The following is a 17,618-nucleotide window of genomic DNA, read 5'->3' as shown; positions in this document are numbered from 1 at the left end:
CATGAAGTTCCACCTAAGCATGAGGAAAAACTTCTTTACTTTGAGGGTAACAGAGCATTGGAACAGGCTGCTCAGAGAGGTTGTGGGGTCTCCTTCTCTCAAGAGATTTAAAACCTACCTGGTGTGATCCTGTGCAAACTGCTCTACGTGACCCTGATTTAGCAGGGCATTGAACTAGATGATTTCCAGAGGTTCCTTCCAGCATCTACAACTCTTATGGTTCTGTGGAGCTTTTATGAGGTTTCACTTGGACTTGAAATCAGAACAGAGAGGAAGAAACAGCTTGGTCCAGATCTAAGAGCCTGGAGCACAGCCCTGTGAGGAGAGGCTGAGGGAGCTGGGGGTGTTTTAGGCTGGAGAAGAGGAGGCTCAGGGCAGAGCTCATTGCTGTCTGCAGCTACCTGAAGGGAGGCTGTAGCCAGGTGGGGTTGGTCTCTTCTGCCAGGCAAGCAGCACCAGAAGAAGGGGACACAGTCTCAAATTGTGGCAGGGGAGGTCTAGGCTGGATGTTGTTAGGAAGTTGTTGTCAGAGAGAGTGATTGGCATTGGAATGGGCTGCCCAGGGAGGTGGTGGAGTCACCGTCCCTGGAGGTATTCCAGAAAAGCCTGGCTGAGGCACTTAGTGCCATGGTCTGGTTGATTGGCCAGGGCTGGGTGCAAGGTTGGACTGGATGATGTTGGAGGTCTCTTCCAACCTGCTTGATTCTATGATTCTAAGAAGCTAGATTGGAATTAATATTGGGAAGAAGTTGTTCAGTGTGAGGGTGCTGAGGCACTGGAACAGAGATGCTGTGGAAGCTCCAGTCCTGGAAGTGTTCAAAGCCATGACCAAGGTATTTTAGTAGGATGGCAGGAAGTTGGAACCAGATGAGTGATTGGCATTGGAATGGGCTGCCCAGGGAGGTGGTGGAGTCACTGTCCCTGGAGGTGTTGAAGCAAAGCCTGGCTGAGGCACTTAGTGCCATGGTCTGGTTGATTATCTAGGGCTTGGTGCTGGGTTGGTCTGAATGAGCTTGGAGGTCTCTTCTAACCTGGTTGATTCTATGATTCTATGATCTTTGAGGTCTCTTACAACCCAAATCATCCCATGATTCAATATTATTGAAACCTGACCACAGTATTCCAATAGAATCATAGAATCATAGAATCATAGAATCAACCAGGTTGGAAGAGACCTCCAAGATCATCGAGTCCAACCTAGCACCCAGCCCCAGCCAGTCAACCAGACCATGGCACTAAGTGCCTCATCCAGTCTTTTCTTGAAGACCTCCAGGGACGGTGCCTCCACCACCTCCCTGGGCAGCCCATTCCAATGCCAATCACTCTCTCTGTGAAAAACTTCTTCCTAACATCCAGCCTATACCTACCCTGGCACAACTTGGACTGTGTCCCCTTGTTCTATTGCTGGTTACCTGGCAGAAGAGAACCAAGCACTCTAACTGGGGCAGGGGGGATCAGTTGTATTTAAAATAGCTGATTTCCTTGTCTCTTATCCTCAGGTCTCTTATCCTCAGCTACATTTTTTCTTTCCTCCTCCAGTGTGTTGCAGCAGCAGCTTGCATTGATCCAAACTGTGCTTCAGCTGCCTCCCTTATGAGTTAATCTGCATTCAACCAATGATTTCTACATTGTTTCCTGTGTCTGTTGCTAAATAGCTCTAAATACAATGCTGGAAGAGAGGATTTCTGGAGAATTCACTTACTTACTCTGAGGAAACAAAGGAGTCATTTTCACTTTCATGTTTTTTTCCTCTCCAGAGTTGATGAAAACACATGTAACTTGCTGAGCATCTCAGCTGTGCTCAGATGATTGAATCATCCAGCCCAAACTATCAGCCAGCCCTAATCAGTCAACCAGACCATGGCACCAAGTGCCTCATCCAGTCTCTTCTTGAAGACCTCCAGGCATGGCAACTCCACCACCTCCCTGGGCAGCCCATTCCAATGCTAATCACTCTCTCTGATAACAACTTCCTAACAACATCCAGCCTAGACCTCCCCCAACACAAGTTGAGACTGTGTCCCCTTGTTCTGTTGCTGCTTGCCTGGCAGAAGAGACCAACCCCACCTGGCTACAGCCTCCCTTCAGGGAGTTGCAGACAGCAATGAGCTCTGCCCTGAGCCTCCTCTTCTCCAGGCTGCACACTCCCAGCTCCCTCAGCCTGTCCTCACAGGGCTGTGCTCCAGGCCCCTCACCAGCTTTGTTGCCCTTCTCTGGACACCTTCCAGCACCTCAACATCTCTCTTGAACTGAGGGAGCCCAGAACTGGACTCAGTACTCAAGGTGTGGCCCTGAGCAGTGCTGAGTACAGGGGCAGAATAACCTCTCTTATCCTGCTGGCCACACTGCTCCTGAGCCAGCCCAGGATGCCATTGGCTCTCTTGGCCACCTGGGCACACTGCTGGCTCATCTTCAGCCTACTATCTATCAGTACCCCCAGGTCCCTTTCCTCCTGGCTGCTTTCTAGCCACTCAGTCCCCAGCCTGTAGTGCTGCTTGGGGTTGTTGTGGCCAAAGTGCAGAACCCTGCACTTGGCCTTGTTAAATCTCATCCCATTGGCCTCTGCCCACCCATCCAGCCTGGCCAGGTCCCTCTGCAGGGCTCTCCCACCCTCCAACAACTTCTCAGCTGCTCCTAGCTTGGTGTCATCTGCAAACTTACTGATGCTGGACTCAATGCCCTCGTCCAGATCATCCATAAAGGTATTGAACAGGACTGGGCCCAGCACTGATCCTTGGGGAACACCACTAGTGCCAGCTGCCAACTGGATTTGGCACCATTCACCACCACTCTCTGGGAATCAGACCCATTTCTTCTTAGCTGGGCACAGAGGGAGAAGTTATTTCCTGAGGGCTCCTGTTACAAGTAGCCCTGACTGCTGCTCTAAGGCACTGAATAGCTTTGCTTTACCTGAATTGGCAGGCAAGGCTTTTGGGTGCATTTGAAGGAAATCCAGTTAAAAACCCTGTCCCTTTGTAACAAGGGTAAATTCAGATGTGATACTGCCATCCATTACCAGTCCTATTCATGCCTTCTCCTTCCCACGGATATTGAACTCAATAAACTTAGAGCCAGGGAGGTCATTGCTTAATCACCAGGTTGTGAATGCACTATTCTTCAGCAAAAACTCTTGCTCAGCTGTTGCAGGTTTCCATGTCTTTAATCACCAGCCTAATAGCTGATAGATTCATGCTTCCCTGAGAAGAGGCAGTTTTACCAGAGCCCTTAAATCATTCCCTGTGGAAATAGATTGTTGCATTAAATCCAAGTAATTAGGCATTTTCAGCTGTCCTCAGCACTTTTGACTCTGGTTGCCTTGAGAGTTGGGATCCCTTTATATCATAGAACCATAGAATCAATCAGGTTGGAAGAGACCTCCAAGCTCCTGCAGCCCAACCTAGCACCCAGCCCCAGCCAAGCAACTAGACCATGGCAATAAGTGCCTCAGCCAGGCTTTGCTTCAATACCTCCAGGGATGGCAACTCCACCACCTCCCTGGGCAGCCCATTCCAATGCCAATCACTCTCTCTGACAACAACTTCCTAACAACATCCAGCCTAGACCTCCCCAGCACAACTTGAGGCTGTCCCCCCTGGTTAATACAAACCCTCTCTACTCACACATACATATGTTCATTCTCAAACACCCTTTAACTCTTTCTCTTCCTCCTGAACCCCAAAGAGATGCATTTTCTTGTTTCATCATAGTTTGCAAAACCACTGCAGAGCAAAAAAAAAAGCAACAAAGATTCATGACTGAGAGGGTGTCCATTTCCCAATTAGCCTCTGTGTTAACAAACCCAAGCAGTGCTAGGCTGGAAAGCAGCTAGGCAGAAAGGGACCTGGGGGTGCTGGTAGATAGTAGCTAAACATGAGCCAGCAGTGTGCCCAGGTGGCCAAGAGAGCCAATGGCATCCTGGCCTGGCTCAGGAGTAGTGTGGGCAGCAGGACAAGGGAGGTTATTCTGCCCCTGTACTCAGCACTGCTCAGGCCACACCTTAAGTGCTGTGTCCAGTTCTGGGCTCCTCAATTCAAGAGAGATGTTGAGGTGCTGGAAGGTGTCCAGAGAAGGGCAGCAAGGCTGGTGAGGGGCCTGGAGCACAGCTCTGTGAGGAGAGGCTGAGGGAGCTGGGGGTGTGCAGCCTGCAGAAGAGGAGGCTCAGGGCAGAGCTCATTGTTGTCTGCAACTACCTGAAGGGAGGCTGTAGCCAGGTGGGGTTGGGCTCTGCTGCCAGGCACCCAGCAACAGAACAAGGGGACAGAGTCTCAAGTTGTGCCGGGGGAGGTCTAGGCTGGATGTTGTTAGGAAGTTGTTGTCAGAGAGAGTGATTGGCATTGGAATGGGCTGCCCAGGGAGGTGGTGGAGTCGCTGTGCCTGGAGGTGTTGAAGCAAAGCCTGGCTGAGGCACTTAGTGCCATGGTCTGGTTGCTTGGCCAGGGCTGGGTGCTAGGTTGGGCTGGATGATCTTGGAGGTCTCTTCCAACCTGGCTGATTCTATGATTCTATGACTATGATTCTGTGATCTGCTGCAGTGCAGGTTTTGTGCTATTTGCAGGTGTGATGTTTCTGTCAGTGACTCTCTCAGGGTTCTTTTTCTTCCTTCCAATGAATAACATAAAAGATAGGATGATATTTTCTCAGGCTTCCTTTATCACAGTGCAGTAACTTGCTATAACTCCTGTTATGAAGCACCTGACACAAAGGCATTAGGAACCTTTTCACTGCTTTATTGATCAGCAGCACTAAGTGCTGCAAGTGCCTGTGCATCTGGCTCACGTGTACTGAGGACAAAGCAGAAATGAAAGCTGCAAACAGCATCCATGAATATTGCTTTGGCGGTGACTCCATTCTCCTCTGACCATATTTGTGCTCCCTCATTGCTAGCACTACTGGGACATCTGTAGGGAAGTGTTTTTGCTCACTGGTGGTGTGGTGATGGTGTATTTTTCATGAGCATCCAGCACAGTTCTATTGCACAGACATCTTGACCTGGTCTAAAGCCACGCAGAATCAGTGAGATTCTTCTAGTGAATTATAGAATAGAATCATAGAATCAACCAGGTTGGAAGAGACCTCCAACATCATCCAGGCCAACCTAGCACCCAGCCCTGTCCAATCAACCAGACCATGGCACTAAGTGCCTCAGCCAGGCTTTGCTGCAACACCTCCAGGGACAGTGACTCCACCACCTCCCTGGGCAGCCCATTCCAATGCCAATCACTCTCTCTGCCAACTTCCTAACAACATCCAGCCTAGACCTCCCCCACCACAACTAGAGGCTGTGTCCCCTTGTTCTGTTGGTGGTTGCCTGGCAGAAGAGCCCAACCCCACCTGGCTACAGCCTCCCTTCAGGTAGTTGTAGACAGCAATTCAGTGAATTCAGTGGGCTTTGGATCAGACTCAGCAGGCACCAAAGAATCATCTAATGAAGGAGGCACTGTGAAAGCACATGATTGACAGGCTCACAGGTTATTAGGGAATGGAGGGGACCCAAGGAGACCATCGAGTCCAACCCCCCTGCCAGAGCAGAACCCCACAATCTAGCACAGATCACAGAGGAACACATGCAGATAGGCATTGGAAGTCTCCACAGAAGGAGGCTCCACAACCTCTCTGGGGAGGCTACTGCAGTGATCTGTGACCCTTACAGGAAAGAAGTTCCCCCTTGTGTTGAGGGGGAACCTCCTGTGCTGCAAGACAGCCACTCACCCAGCACAAATAGTGAATTACAGACAGCAGGTACTGGCAGCAACAGGCATGAAGATTCTGTAGTCAGCAATTCACAGCCTGAAATATGTTGGTGTAAGCAATGAATCAGATCATTTCAGCTAACCAACACACTTGTGAAAATCCAGGCCTCTTCATGGATAATTTTCCAAAAGGTGATTTCAGCAAGAAAAATATCAGCAAGACAAAGAAGCCATCTCTTTTTACTGAGTGATTATTTGGAAATGGCTTTTTTGGGGGTGTAAGCTGCCCTTGTGAATCAAAATCAACCAGGTTGGGAGAAACCTCCAACATCATCCAGTCCAACCTAGCACATAGCCCTGTCCAGTCAACCAGACCATGGCACTAAGTGCCTCAGCCAGGCTTTGCTTCAACACCCTCAGGGACAGTGACTCCACCACCTCCATGGCACTCTCTGCCAACAACTTCCTCCTAACATCCAGCCTAGACCTCCCCTGGCACAACCTGAGACTGTGTCCCCTTGTTCTGTTGCTGCTTGCCTGGCAGAAGAGACCAACCCCACCTGGCTACAACCTCTCTGCAGGTAGTTGTAGACAACAATGAGGTCTGCCCTGAGCCTCCTCTTCTGCAGGCTGCACACCCCCAGCTCCCTCAGCCTCTCCTCACAGGGCTGTGCTCCAGGCCCCTCACCAGCTTCCTTGTCCTTCTCTGGACATCTTCCAGCACCTCAACATCTCTCTTGAATTGAGGAGCCCAGAATTGAGCATAGGGCTGAAGGTGTGCCTGACCACCACTGTGTGATCTCAGGTAGGATCTAATGTTTGTGCTGAGCAGCCCAGCTTAGTCCTTATTCTATCCTGGTTTCAATGTGTTGATTTGATTTAGGCTCCATTTTCATGTTACTTTGCTGATGAGACTGAGGCATTTGGAGCAGTGAGGATGAGAGCTGCCTGCAGTGAGTTGCAAAAGGCTCTTGCAGCCCTGAGTGAGCTGCTAGGAAAAGTTAAGACAAAATTCAGTGCAGGTAAACACAAATTTAATTGCTCTTCTCCCAGGTAATCAGCAACAGAAGAAGGGGACACAGTCTCAAGTTGTGCTGGGAGAGGTCTAGGCTGGATGTTGTTAGGAAGTTGTTGGCAGAGAGAGTGATTGGCATTGGAATGGGCTGCCCAGGGAGGTGGTGGAGTCGCTGTGGCTGGAGGTGTTGATGCCAAGCCTGGCTGGGGCACTTAGTGCCATGGTCTGGTTGATTGGCCAGGGCTGGGTGCTAGGTTGGCCTGGATGATCTTGGAGTTCTCTTCCAACCTGGTTGATTCTATGATTCTATGATAAAGTCACATACAGATGAAAGAAAAAGGCCCAAATTCACATGTAAGTGACCCTCACCATGCTTCTTCCATAGAAATATTTATGATCTATCTGTGCAGTGCTCCATAGCAGTGTAAAGAGCAAACCAAAGGCTGGGAATGACTGGGAATGGTGATAACTGTGTCCCTTCCAGCTACAGCACTTACCCTGCTCCCCTGTGGCAAAGACAGCTGCCACAAACCCCTGGGCCTCTCAGGGTGTGGGGATGGAGCTGATGTCACCATTATGTGTAGTAACAGTTCAGTGGTGAGAGACCATAGAATCAGTCAGGGTTGGAAGGGACAACAAGGATCAGCCAGTTCCAACCCCCCTGCCATGCCCAGGGACACCCTACCCTAGAGCAGGCTGCACACAGCCTCAGCCAGCCTGGCCTCAAACACCTCCAGCCATGGGGCCTCAACCACCTCCCTGGGCAACCCAGTCCAGCCTCTCACCACTCTCATGCTCAACAACTTCTTCCTCACCTCCAGTCTCAATCTCCCCACCTCCAGCTTTGCTCCATTCCCCCCAGTCCTGTCACTCCCTGACAGCCTAAAAAGTCCCTCCCCAGATTTTTTTGTAGGCTCCCTTCAGATCCTGGAAGGCCACAAGAAGGTCACCTGGGAGCCTCCTCTTCTCCAGCCTGCACAGCCCCAACTCTTTCAGTCTGTGCTCACAGCAGAGCTGCTGCAGCTCTCTGAGCATCCTCCTGGCCCTGCTCTGGACATGCTCCAGCACATCCACATCCCTCTTGTAATGGGGGAACCAGCAGCACCCAAAGTCAGCACAGGTGGACACACAGGAGTAGGTAGCACAGGTAGGCTGTAAAGCAAAGTGTTGGTTGGTTTTTCCCTATGCTACCAGACTTCTCCTCGTAAAAGGAGCATGCTGTTCCTGCCCTAAACACAGCCCAGGGAAGAGAAGTTACTTGCAAGTCCTCATAGTGATGCAAAAATACAGGTGAGGGAAATGGTCATTCTGCAGGGTCTGGGATGCTCATGTCAAATCCAAGCAGGGCTGTGCAGTAAAAGAAAGCCTGCTGCCACACACTGAACAGTGTTAAAAGGAAGAAGAGTTGCTGGAGGGTTCACTAAATGTGTCTAATGCATGGAAGGCTGTGGGGGAAAAGTAGTTGTGACAGTATTTAGAGATGGCTTCGTGATGTGTGTGCATGGAGGGGAAAAAATAGCTCAGGAGCTTTCATGCTGGTATTTTTCAGCTTCTGGCTTTGCAGCTGTGGCACCATCCCTTTAACACTAGCTTTGAATCTGCATTGTGTATTGTAGCCCAGGACATGGCACATATGGAGCTGGTCAGGAGCCCCATTTCCCTTGCAGGGTGATGAGCAAAGGTCAGGGATGCAGCAGCAGCAGCATGCAAGCGGTTAACTGGCTTCTGCCCTGCTATAGACACCAGCTGCTGCAGACATCAGCTTCATTCCTCAACATCCCAGCTCCCCCAGCCCCTGTAAACATGTTTCCCCACCTCCTGCCTCCCTCCTGGGGGATGTGGCTGTTCGTGGAGCTGTGCATCACATTAATGCTGCAAATAAAGACTGGCCATTGGTTGCATTTAATTAGCCTCATCCACAGGAACTTAAAGCCTGGCAGAGGGAACTGGAGGCGTGAATGAAAACGATGCCTGGGTGTGGGCAGAGCTTTAACCACTTCCATGCTGGTGTGCTTTGTAGGTGATGCATGCAGGATAGGGCTTTCTGACCCCAGGAAAACAACTAAATGAGGGTGTTCAGTCTCTGCCCCTGAATTTCACGTATTTTAGGTGGCTAATGTCAATTTAAGGTGGGGCTGTGCAGTCTGGAGAAGAGGAGGCTCCCAGGTGACCTTCTTGTGGCCTTTCAGTATATGAAGAGGGCTACAAAAAAGCTGGAGAGGGACTATTTAGGTTCTCAGGGAGTGACAGGACTGGGGGGGAGGGAGCAAAGCTGCTGCAGCCCTCTGAGCATCCTCCTGGCCCTTCTCTGGACACACTCCAGCATCTCCACATCCCTCTTGTAATGGGGGCTCCAGCACTGGATGCAGTACTCCAGGTGGGGTCTCACCAGAGCACAGTAGAGAGGGGGAATCACCTCCCTGGCCCTGCTGGCCGCACCTCTCCTGATGCAGCCCAGGCTCTGCTTGGCTTTCTGGGCTGCAAGGGCACACTGCTGGCTCCTGTTGAGCTTCTCCTCCAGCAGCACCCCCAAGTCCCTCTCCTCAGGGCTGCTCTCCAGCCACTCACTGCCCAACGCCTGTAGTTGTGCTTGGCATTGCCTCAACCCAGCTGCAGGACCTTGCACTTGCTCTTGTTGAACCTCCTGAGCTTGCCTTGTGACCACCTCTGCAGCCTCTCCAGGTCCCTCTGGATGGATCCCTGCCCTCCAGCCTGGCTCAGCACCACACAGCTTGGTGTGGGTAGCAAACTTGCTGAGGCTGCACTCAATGCCTCTGTCCATGGCACCCACAAAGGTGTTGAACAAGACTGGTCCCAGGACTGATCCCTGAGGGACTCTGCTTGTCCCTGGCCTCCCCTTGGCCATGGAGCCATTGACAGCCACTCTTTGGGTGCAGCCATCAAGCCAGATCTTTATCCATCCAGTGCTCCACCCATCAAACCCATGTGTCACCAGCATTTCTTGTCTTTGCTTTAGGTGTTACAGCCTCATCACACCTCTTTGACTACGGGTCCACTGCCAACGGAGGTGACAGCTCCTTCTACACCTCTCTGATCTCTGATGTGCACTACACCACCCCGCGGGACTCCACCTACTTGACAGGCATTTACCAGCAGGAGAACTGCTCGGGCAGCACGGAGGGATTTAACGCCCTGGGGCATCCTGTTCAAGATGTGACTGCCTTTGAGTCCCGTGGCTTGTTTAGCTCTGATTCAGGAATAGAGATGACTCCTGCAGAATCTGTTGAAGTTGATAAAACCTTAGCAGATCCCATGAAAGTAGAAGCTTACAAATACATGGACATGAGCAGATCAGAAGAAATAAAATACCAAGAAAAGAATGACTCTGACTCAGAGGAGGAGAGCCCAGACCTTACAGCTAAGTACCAGGGAACAGCCACCAGCTCCAGCCACGCTGCTGAACCTCAGCAGACAGCTTCAGCGAGCATGAAGGCAGGGAAAGAGCAAGACCATCTTGGAGACACAAGGCCTGGAGATCAGCACAGTGCCTCTGTGGTTACAGCCCCTGTCAAGATCACACTCACTGAAACAGAAAGCACCGGGGAAGCTGCCAGCAGAGAGTCAAGCCTGACTCAGCCAGGGTCTGGCCTGAAGCCAAGCCACGAGGTGGTACCGACAGTGACAGTGTCAGAGCCAGAAGATGACAGCCCAGGGTCTGTCACACCACCATCCTCTGGCACAGGTAACGCTGCTGCCTGGCACTGGGAGCTTTATGAGTGTTTGCATTTGTAGCCCTGCACCTTGGAGAGTTACTGTGGGTTTGTGGGGTGGGTCTAAGGGAATGTGAGCAGATATCAACAGGTCTCTACAGCTGAAGGTGATTCTGCTCTGCTCAGGCACCCCTTTGCTCCTGACAGTGTTGTCTGTCACTGCCAGACTGCTCAGGATGAATTGCCCTTAAAGGGAAGACGGGGCTGGGGATCTACAGAAATAAGTTGCTGTGAGCTGCTCAGAAGCATGGCTAGGGTCAGATGCAGGCTTGCTGAGGTAAATTCCCACAGGACTCATCAATTCCTCCAGTAGAAGTTGTGAGGTGCCAGGTGTCACTGTATCAGCCAAGTGATGGTTTGGGCTGGATCCCAGGCATTTTGAGGTCGCTCAGTCACCTTGGCTGGCCATGCTCCCCAGAGGAAATGAAGTGTGTGGCTGGGTGTGATGGTTTGGGTGTTACCTGGTGTGGCTGGGTGTGATGGTTTGAGTGTTACCTGGTGTGGCTCAGTGTGATGGTTTGGGTGTTACCTGGTGTGGCTGGGTGTGATGGTTTGGGTATTACCTGGTGTGGCTGGGTGAGATGGTTTGGGTGTTACCTGGTGTGGCTGGGTGTGACGGTTTGGGTGTTACCTGGTGTGGCTCAGTGTGATGGTTTGGGTATTACCTGGTGTGGCTGGGTGAGATGGTTTGGGTGTTACCTGGTGTGGCTGGGTGTGATGGTTTGGGTGTTACCTGGTGTGGCTCAGTGTGATGGTTTGAGTGTTACCTGGTGTGGCTGGGTGAGATGGTTTGGGTGTTACCTGGTGTGGCTGGGTGTGATGGTTTGGGTGTTACCTGGTGTGGCTGGGTGTGATGGTTTGGGTGTTACTTGGTGTGGCTGGGTGTGATGGTTTGGGTGTTACCTGGTGTGGCTGGGTGTGATGGTTTGGGTGTTACCTGGTGTGGCTGGGTGTGACGGTTTGGGTGTTACCTGGTGTGGCTCAGTGTGATGGTTTGAGTGTTACCTGGTGTGGCTGGGTGTGATGGTTTGGGTGTTACCTGGTGTGGCTGGGTGTGATGGTTTGGGTGTTACCTGGTGTGGCTGGGTGTGATGGTTTGAGTGTTACCTGATGTGGCTGGGTGTGATGGTTTGGGTGTTAACTGGTGTGGCTGGGTGTGATGGTTTGGGTGTTACCTGGTGTGGCTCAGTGTGATGGTTTGGGTGTTACCTGGTGTGGCTGGGTGTGATGGTTTGGGTGTTACCTGGTGTGGTTCAGTGTGATGGTTTGGGTGTTACCTGGTGTGGCTGGGTGTGATGGTTTGAGTGTTACCTGGTGTGGCTGGGTGTGATGGTTTGAGTGTTACCTGGTGTGGCTGGGTGTGATAGTTTGGGTGTTACCTGGTGTGGCTCAGTGTGATGGTTTGGGTGTTACCTGGTGTGGCTGGGTGAGATGGTTTGGATGTTACCTGGTGTGGCTGGGTGTGATGGTTTGGGTGTTACCTGGTGTGGCTGGGTGTGATGGTTTGGGTGTTACCTGGTGTGGCTGGGTGAGATGGTTTGGATGTTACCTGGTGTGGCTGGGTGTGATGGTTTGGGTGTTACCTGGTGTGGCTGGGTGTGATGGTTTGGGTGTTACCTGGTGTGGCTGGGTGAGATGGTTTGGATGTTACCTGGTGTGGCTGGGTGTGATGGTTTGGGTGTTACCTGGTGTGGCTCAGTGTGATGGTTTGGGTGTTATCTGTCCCCCACACACACTTAAGAAATTCACCCAGGCTAGACTCAGTGGCTGGAAGTTAAGGAATGGAGCTTTATATTTACAGCTTAGCACAATATCCAAGCAGGCATTTGCAATATCTACAGCTATAGAATCAGAATCAATCAGGTTGGAAGAAACCTCCAAGATCATCCAGTCCAGTCTATCTGTGGATTGAGCAATTCCTCACTCCCCCTTTGGTGAGTGTATATTTTGAGCACCCTTGAGTAGGAGATTTCCCCTTTATCAGTGAGTGAATAGACAAGTTAAAAAGTAATACAGAAACACCACAGCCCTTTCAGAAACCAGAGTCCCCAGCAGGGACTCCCAACCACCCTTCCACCTTCTCCACACCCCTCTACCTTACCCCAGACTTTGCCTTAGATACAAGGTGAGTTTGGAGGATCAGCCAGAGGGGTTAGGAAGCGGAAGGATTAGTCACACAGACAGCAGGTTAGAGAGAGAAAAGTGCAGCCCAAAGCCAGAGAGCAGCTCTGTTATCTATCACAGTATCACACAGTATCAGTGTCACAGTACCACCAAGGTTGGAAGAGACCTCACAGATCATCAAGTCCAACCCTTTACCACAGAGCTCAAGGCCAGACCATGGCACCAAGTGCCACGTCCAATCCTGCCTTGAACAGCTCCAGGGACGGCGACTCCACCACCTCCCCGGGCAGCCCATTCCAGTGTCCAATGACTCTCTCAGTGAAGAACTTTCTCCTCACCTCCAGCCTAAATCTCCCCTGGCATAGCTTGAGGCTGTGTCCTCTCGTGCTGGTGCTGGCCACCTGAGAGAAGAGAGCAACCTCCTCCTGGCCACAACCACCCCTCAGGTAGTTGTAGACAGCAATAAGGTCACCCCTGAGCCTCCTCTTCCCAGGCTAACCAATCCCAGCTCCCTCAGCCTCTCCTCGTAGGGCTGTGCTCAAGGCCTCTCCCCAGCCTCGTCGCCCTTCTCTGGACACGCTCAAGCATCTCAATGTCCCTCCTAAACTGGGGGGCCCAGAACTGAACACAGCACTCAAGGTGTGGTCTAACCAGTGCAGAGTACAGGGGCAGAATGACCTCCCTGCTCCTGCTGGCCACACCATTCCTGATGCAGGCCAGGATGCCACTGGCTTTCTTGGCCACCTGGGCACACTGCTGGCTCATGTTCAGGCGGGTATCAATCAGCACCCCCAGATCCCTCTCTGTCTGGCTGCTCTCCAGCCACTCCAACCCCAGCCTGTATCTTTGCATGGGGTTGTTGTGGATGTTTGTGTTCTCGTTCTTGTCCATCTCAGCAAGCCTATGAGTGCAGCAGACATCAGCATTGTTTCCTTTTCACAGCCTAGCATCCAATTCTTCTCACCCATATACCCCAGCTAGGCTCAAACTAAAACACAGGCTTAACTCTTCAAAAAATGAATGGCTGTTTTAAGGCCATGAAAGCTAAGTGCTGCTTTCAAGTGAAAAGTGCTGCTTTTAAAAGGTGCTGAGGAGCAAAATGCTGTCACCTCATATACAAAGGGACTTGGAAGGAGAAAGAAGTAGTCTCTTTTGAAGGTTGCTGATTGTGGGGGTGGAGGGGTGGTGATGGTGTATGTGCAAAAGCACAAAAGTCTCATGAGTACTGCAGGTGTGCATCATATCTATTCCTCATTGTCCCCTGCTACAGACTGCTAAAACAGGTCACAGGCTCAAAGGATGTTAGGGGTTGGAAGGGATTCAAGGAGATCATCCAGTCCAACCCCCCCTGCCAGAGCAGGACAATGCTATCTAACACAGATCACAGAGGAGCACATCCAGACAGGCCTTGAGAGTCTCCAGAGAAGGAGACTCCATGACCTCTCTGGGGAGCCTGTTCCAGTGCTCTGGGACCCTTACAGTGAAGAACTTCCCCCTTGTATTGAGGCAGAAGCTCTTGTGCTGCAAGCAAAGTCCTCTAATATGTTAAACAGGAACAACATGCTGTGACACAAACCAGAATGTTCAGGCTTGAAGTGAAATGTCAGCATCCTGGGTCTGAATGCCTCTGACAAGGACCATTAGACAATAAACATCCCCAAGCTGAATTTCCATTCTTTTCCATTTCCATTGCTTTGATGGCATCTAGGAGCTTTTAAATATCAACTGGAATCTCTTTCAAATGGCAGCCTGGGATTTTCACCCAGCCTAACACCTGCCCTTAAGAGCAATACCTAGCTCCTGTCCCCAGCACCTGCCCTTAAAAGCAATACCTAGCTCCTGTCCCCAGCACCTGCCCTTAAAAGCAATACCTAGCTCCTGTCCCCAGCACCTGCCCTTAAAAGCAATACCTAGCTCCTGTCCCCAGCACCTGCCCTTAAAAGCAATACCTTGCTCCTGTCCCAAGCTACACGTGCACACCTTTGCACACAAAAGCGAGGTAGAAAAAGTCTGCCACAGCTGTCAGTTCATCCTGCCTGCATCAGACAGAAACTTTAGAATCATAGAAACAGTCAGGGTTGGAAGGGACCACAAGGAGCAGCCAGTTCCAACCCCCCTGCCATGGCCAGGGACACCCTACCCTAGAGCAGGCTGCACACAGCCTCAGCCAGCCTGGCCTTAAACACCTCCAGCCATGGGGCCTCAACCACCTCCCTGGGCAACCCATTCCAACCTCTCACCACTCTCATGCTCAACAACTTCCTCCTCACCTCCACTCTGAATCTCCCCACCTCCAGCTTTGCTCCATTCCCCCCAGTCCTGTCAGTCCCTGACAGTCTAAAAAGTCCCTCCCCAGCTTTTTTGTAGGCTCCCTTCAGATCCTGGAAGGCCACAAGAAGGTCACCTGGGAGCCTCCTCTTCTGCAGACTGCACAACCCCAACTCTTTCAGTCTGTGCTCACAGCAGAGCTGCTGCAGCCCTCTGAGCATCTTCATGGCCCTTCTCTGGACACACTCCAGCATCTCCACATCCTTCTTGGAATAGGGGCTCCAGAACTGGATGGAGCACTCCAGGTGGAGTCTCACCAGGGCACAACAGAGGGGTGAATCACCTCCATGGCCCTCCTGACCACACTTCTGCTGCTGCAGCCCAGGCTCTGCTTGGCTTTCTGGGCTGCAAGTGCACACTGCTGGCTCATGTTGAGCTTCTTGTCCAGCAGCACCCCCAAGTCCCTCTCCTCAGGGCTGCTCTCCAACCAGCCTGGCACTGCCCAGTGCCTGTAGTTGTGCTTGGCATTGCCTCGACCCAGATGCAGGCCCTTGCATCTTTAGCAAGTAAATAGACCTTAGAGCCCCATTTTTCTTTTGTTTGTCTGGGTGACATCAAACACTGCTGCTGGGACATGCTGGGTTTTATCAATTTGCACTTTCTGCACTATGCAGTAATTAGAACTTCAGACTCTAACTGATATTTGTTCAGTCTTTGACAGCAGTTGAAGGCTGTTTTCATGATACTTCATAACCATATCCTATCAAAACAGTTAAATAGTGTGTGGCTGAGGTTCATGGCTGTTGCCATACTGGGAGGTACTGGTGTGGCTGGCATAAATGCTGGCTCAAAAATACTCCACTCCATGGGCAAAGCTGATCCCCAGCACTGCCCAAACAGCCCTGGGAGGTCCTACCACCTTACATCAGGGTTCTGGAAAACCAGAAGCACTGCTTAGGTATTGTATTAAGGACAGGAGCAGGCATCTTCTACAGAGGCTGGCTCCTGCAGGGTACTTCTCTGCACTTCCCTTTCCCATAGCCAGGGACAAGCTGCTCCCAGCCTGTGCATCTGTGAGAAAGCAATGTGAACTGTGCCCTTGCTCTTTCTACCCAGTGACCCAGCAAAGCTGTCGCTCCTAGATACCCACCAAGCATTCTGGCAAAGCCTCCAGTGACCCCCTGCTTGGAGCAGGCCTTTTGAAAAGGCTTTACTTTTACTGGCTGGCCATCATCTTTGTGGGGAAGGATGATGTGGTCTGGTGAGGCACCTCTCTGGCACTGAAAGGCAATGGGTATTTATACACTTCCTTGTGCCAGCCTGCTGCTGGCCACAGAGGACTTTTTGGTTCTCAAGGTTGTGATGGTTTGGGTGTTCCCTGCCCCCCCACACTTTAGAAGTTACCCAGACTAGTCTCAGTTGGCTCTGGGAATATGAATGAAGCTATTTATTTACAGCTGGCACAATATACAAGCAGAGATTTACAGTAGATACAGTTATAGACAGAAATAGACAAGGTAAAAGGTAATATAGAAAAAACCAACTCCCCTCCCAGAAACCTGAGTCCCCAGGAGGGGCTCTCAACCACCCCTGCACCTTCCCCCTGCCCCTCTTAACCAGGTTGGAAGAGACCTGAAAGAGCATCCAGGCCAACCTAGCACCCAGCCCTACCCAATCAACCAGACCATGGCACCAAGTGCCTCAGCCAGGCTTGGCTTCAACACCTCCAGGAATGAAGACTCCACCACCTCCCTGGGCAGCCCATTCCAATGCCAATCACTCTCTGACAACAACTTCCTAACAACATCCAGCCCAGACCTCCCGTGGCACAACTTGAGACTGTGTCCCCTTGTTCTCTTGCTGCTTGCCTGGCAGCAGAGCCCAACCCCACCTGGCTACAGCCTCCCTTCAGGTAGTTGCAGACAGCAATGAGCTCTGCCCTTAGCCTCCTCTGCTGCAGGCTGCACACCCCCAGCTCCCTCAGCCTCTCCTCATAGGGTTTGTGTTCCAGGCCCCTCACCAGCTTTGTTGCCCTTCTCTGGACACCTTCCAGCACCTCAACATCTCTCTTGAACTGAGGAGCCCAGAACTGGACACAGCACTCAAGGTGTGACCTGAGCAGTGCTGAGCACAGGGGCAGAATAACCTCCCTTGTCCTACTGGCCACACTGCTCCTGATGCAGGCCAGGATGCCATTGGCTCTCTTGGCCACCTGGGCACACTGCTGCCTCATCTTCAGCTACTCTCTACCAGTTCCCCCAGGCTCCTTTCTCCTGGCTGCTTTCCAGCTACTCTGTCCCCATGATCAAGTGAAGCCTGTTCCCTATGCAGTAACTCAAGACAGCTGCTGATGCACCTCATGCTGTCTCTGCCCCCCCTTACTGCAAGGCCTTTACATGAAATTTTACTTTCTGGTTTTCATTTCATTACAAAATCCCACAGGGCAAAGTGATAGGGAGGCAGAACAGGTGGGAGTTCTGGTGCTGGGTACCCTCCTAGAATGGGATGCAGACTGCTTGCCAATGCTGTCTGACCAGCAAGCCTTTTCAAATGCTCATTTTCACTGATGCCTTCTTCCATGCCCACAGACAGGAAATGCAGGGGATAAATCAAGTATGGTTTCAAATTCTGTGTGACAAGTTGGTCAGTCACTCCTTGCTTAAGATAGTTCTTAACAGCAGTAAGAATTACAGTTAAAAAAATTAAAAGAGTTCATTCTTAGACCCAACAGAGACAAAAGCAAAGAGAGAATTCATCACACCACAAGCACAGGGTCACAGGATCACAGGA

General features: G+C 51.4%; 1 protein-coding gene across 1 annotated transcript in view; it reads left to right on the top strand.

Annotated features, from left to right (window-relative positions):
- Positions 1 to 17,618, top strand: part of RTN1 (reticulon 1) — a 162,666-nt gene that overhangs the window by 73,528 nt on the left and 71,520 nt on the right. The window contains exon 2 of the mRNA XM_064153149.1: positions 9,683 to 10,408. Coding sequence (XP_064009219.1) covers positions 9,683 to 10,408 — 726 coding nt within the window. The remainder of the gene's footprint in view (positions 1 to 9,682; positions 10,409 to 17,618) is intronic.

Source organism: Pogoniulus pusillus, chromosome 1 (genome assembly GCF_015220805.1).
Source record: "Pogoniulus pusillus isolate bPogPus1 chromosome 1, bPogPus1.pri, whole genome shotgun sequence".
NCBI classification, from domain to species: Eukaryota; Metazoa; Chordata; class Aves; order Piciformes; family Lybiidae; genus Pogoniulus; species Pogoniulus pusillus.
This window is presented reverse-complemented; position numbering and strand designations above follow the sequence as displayed.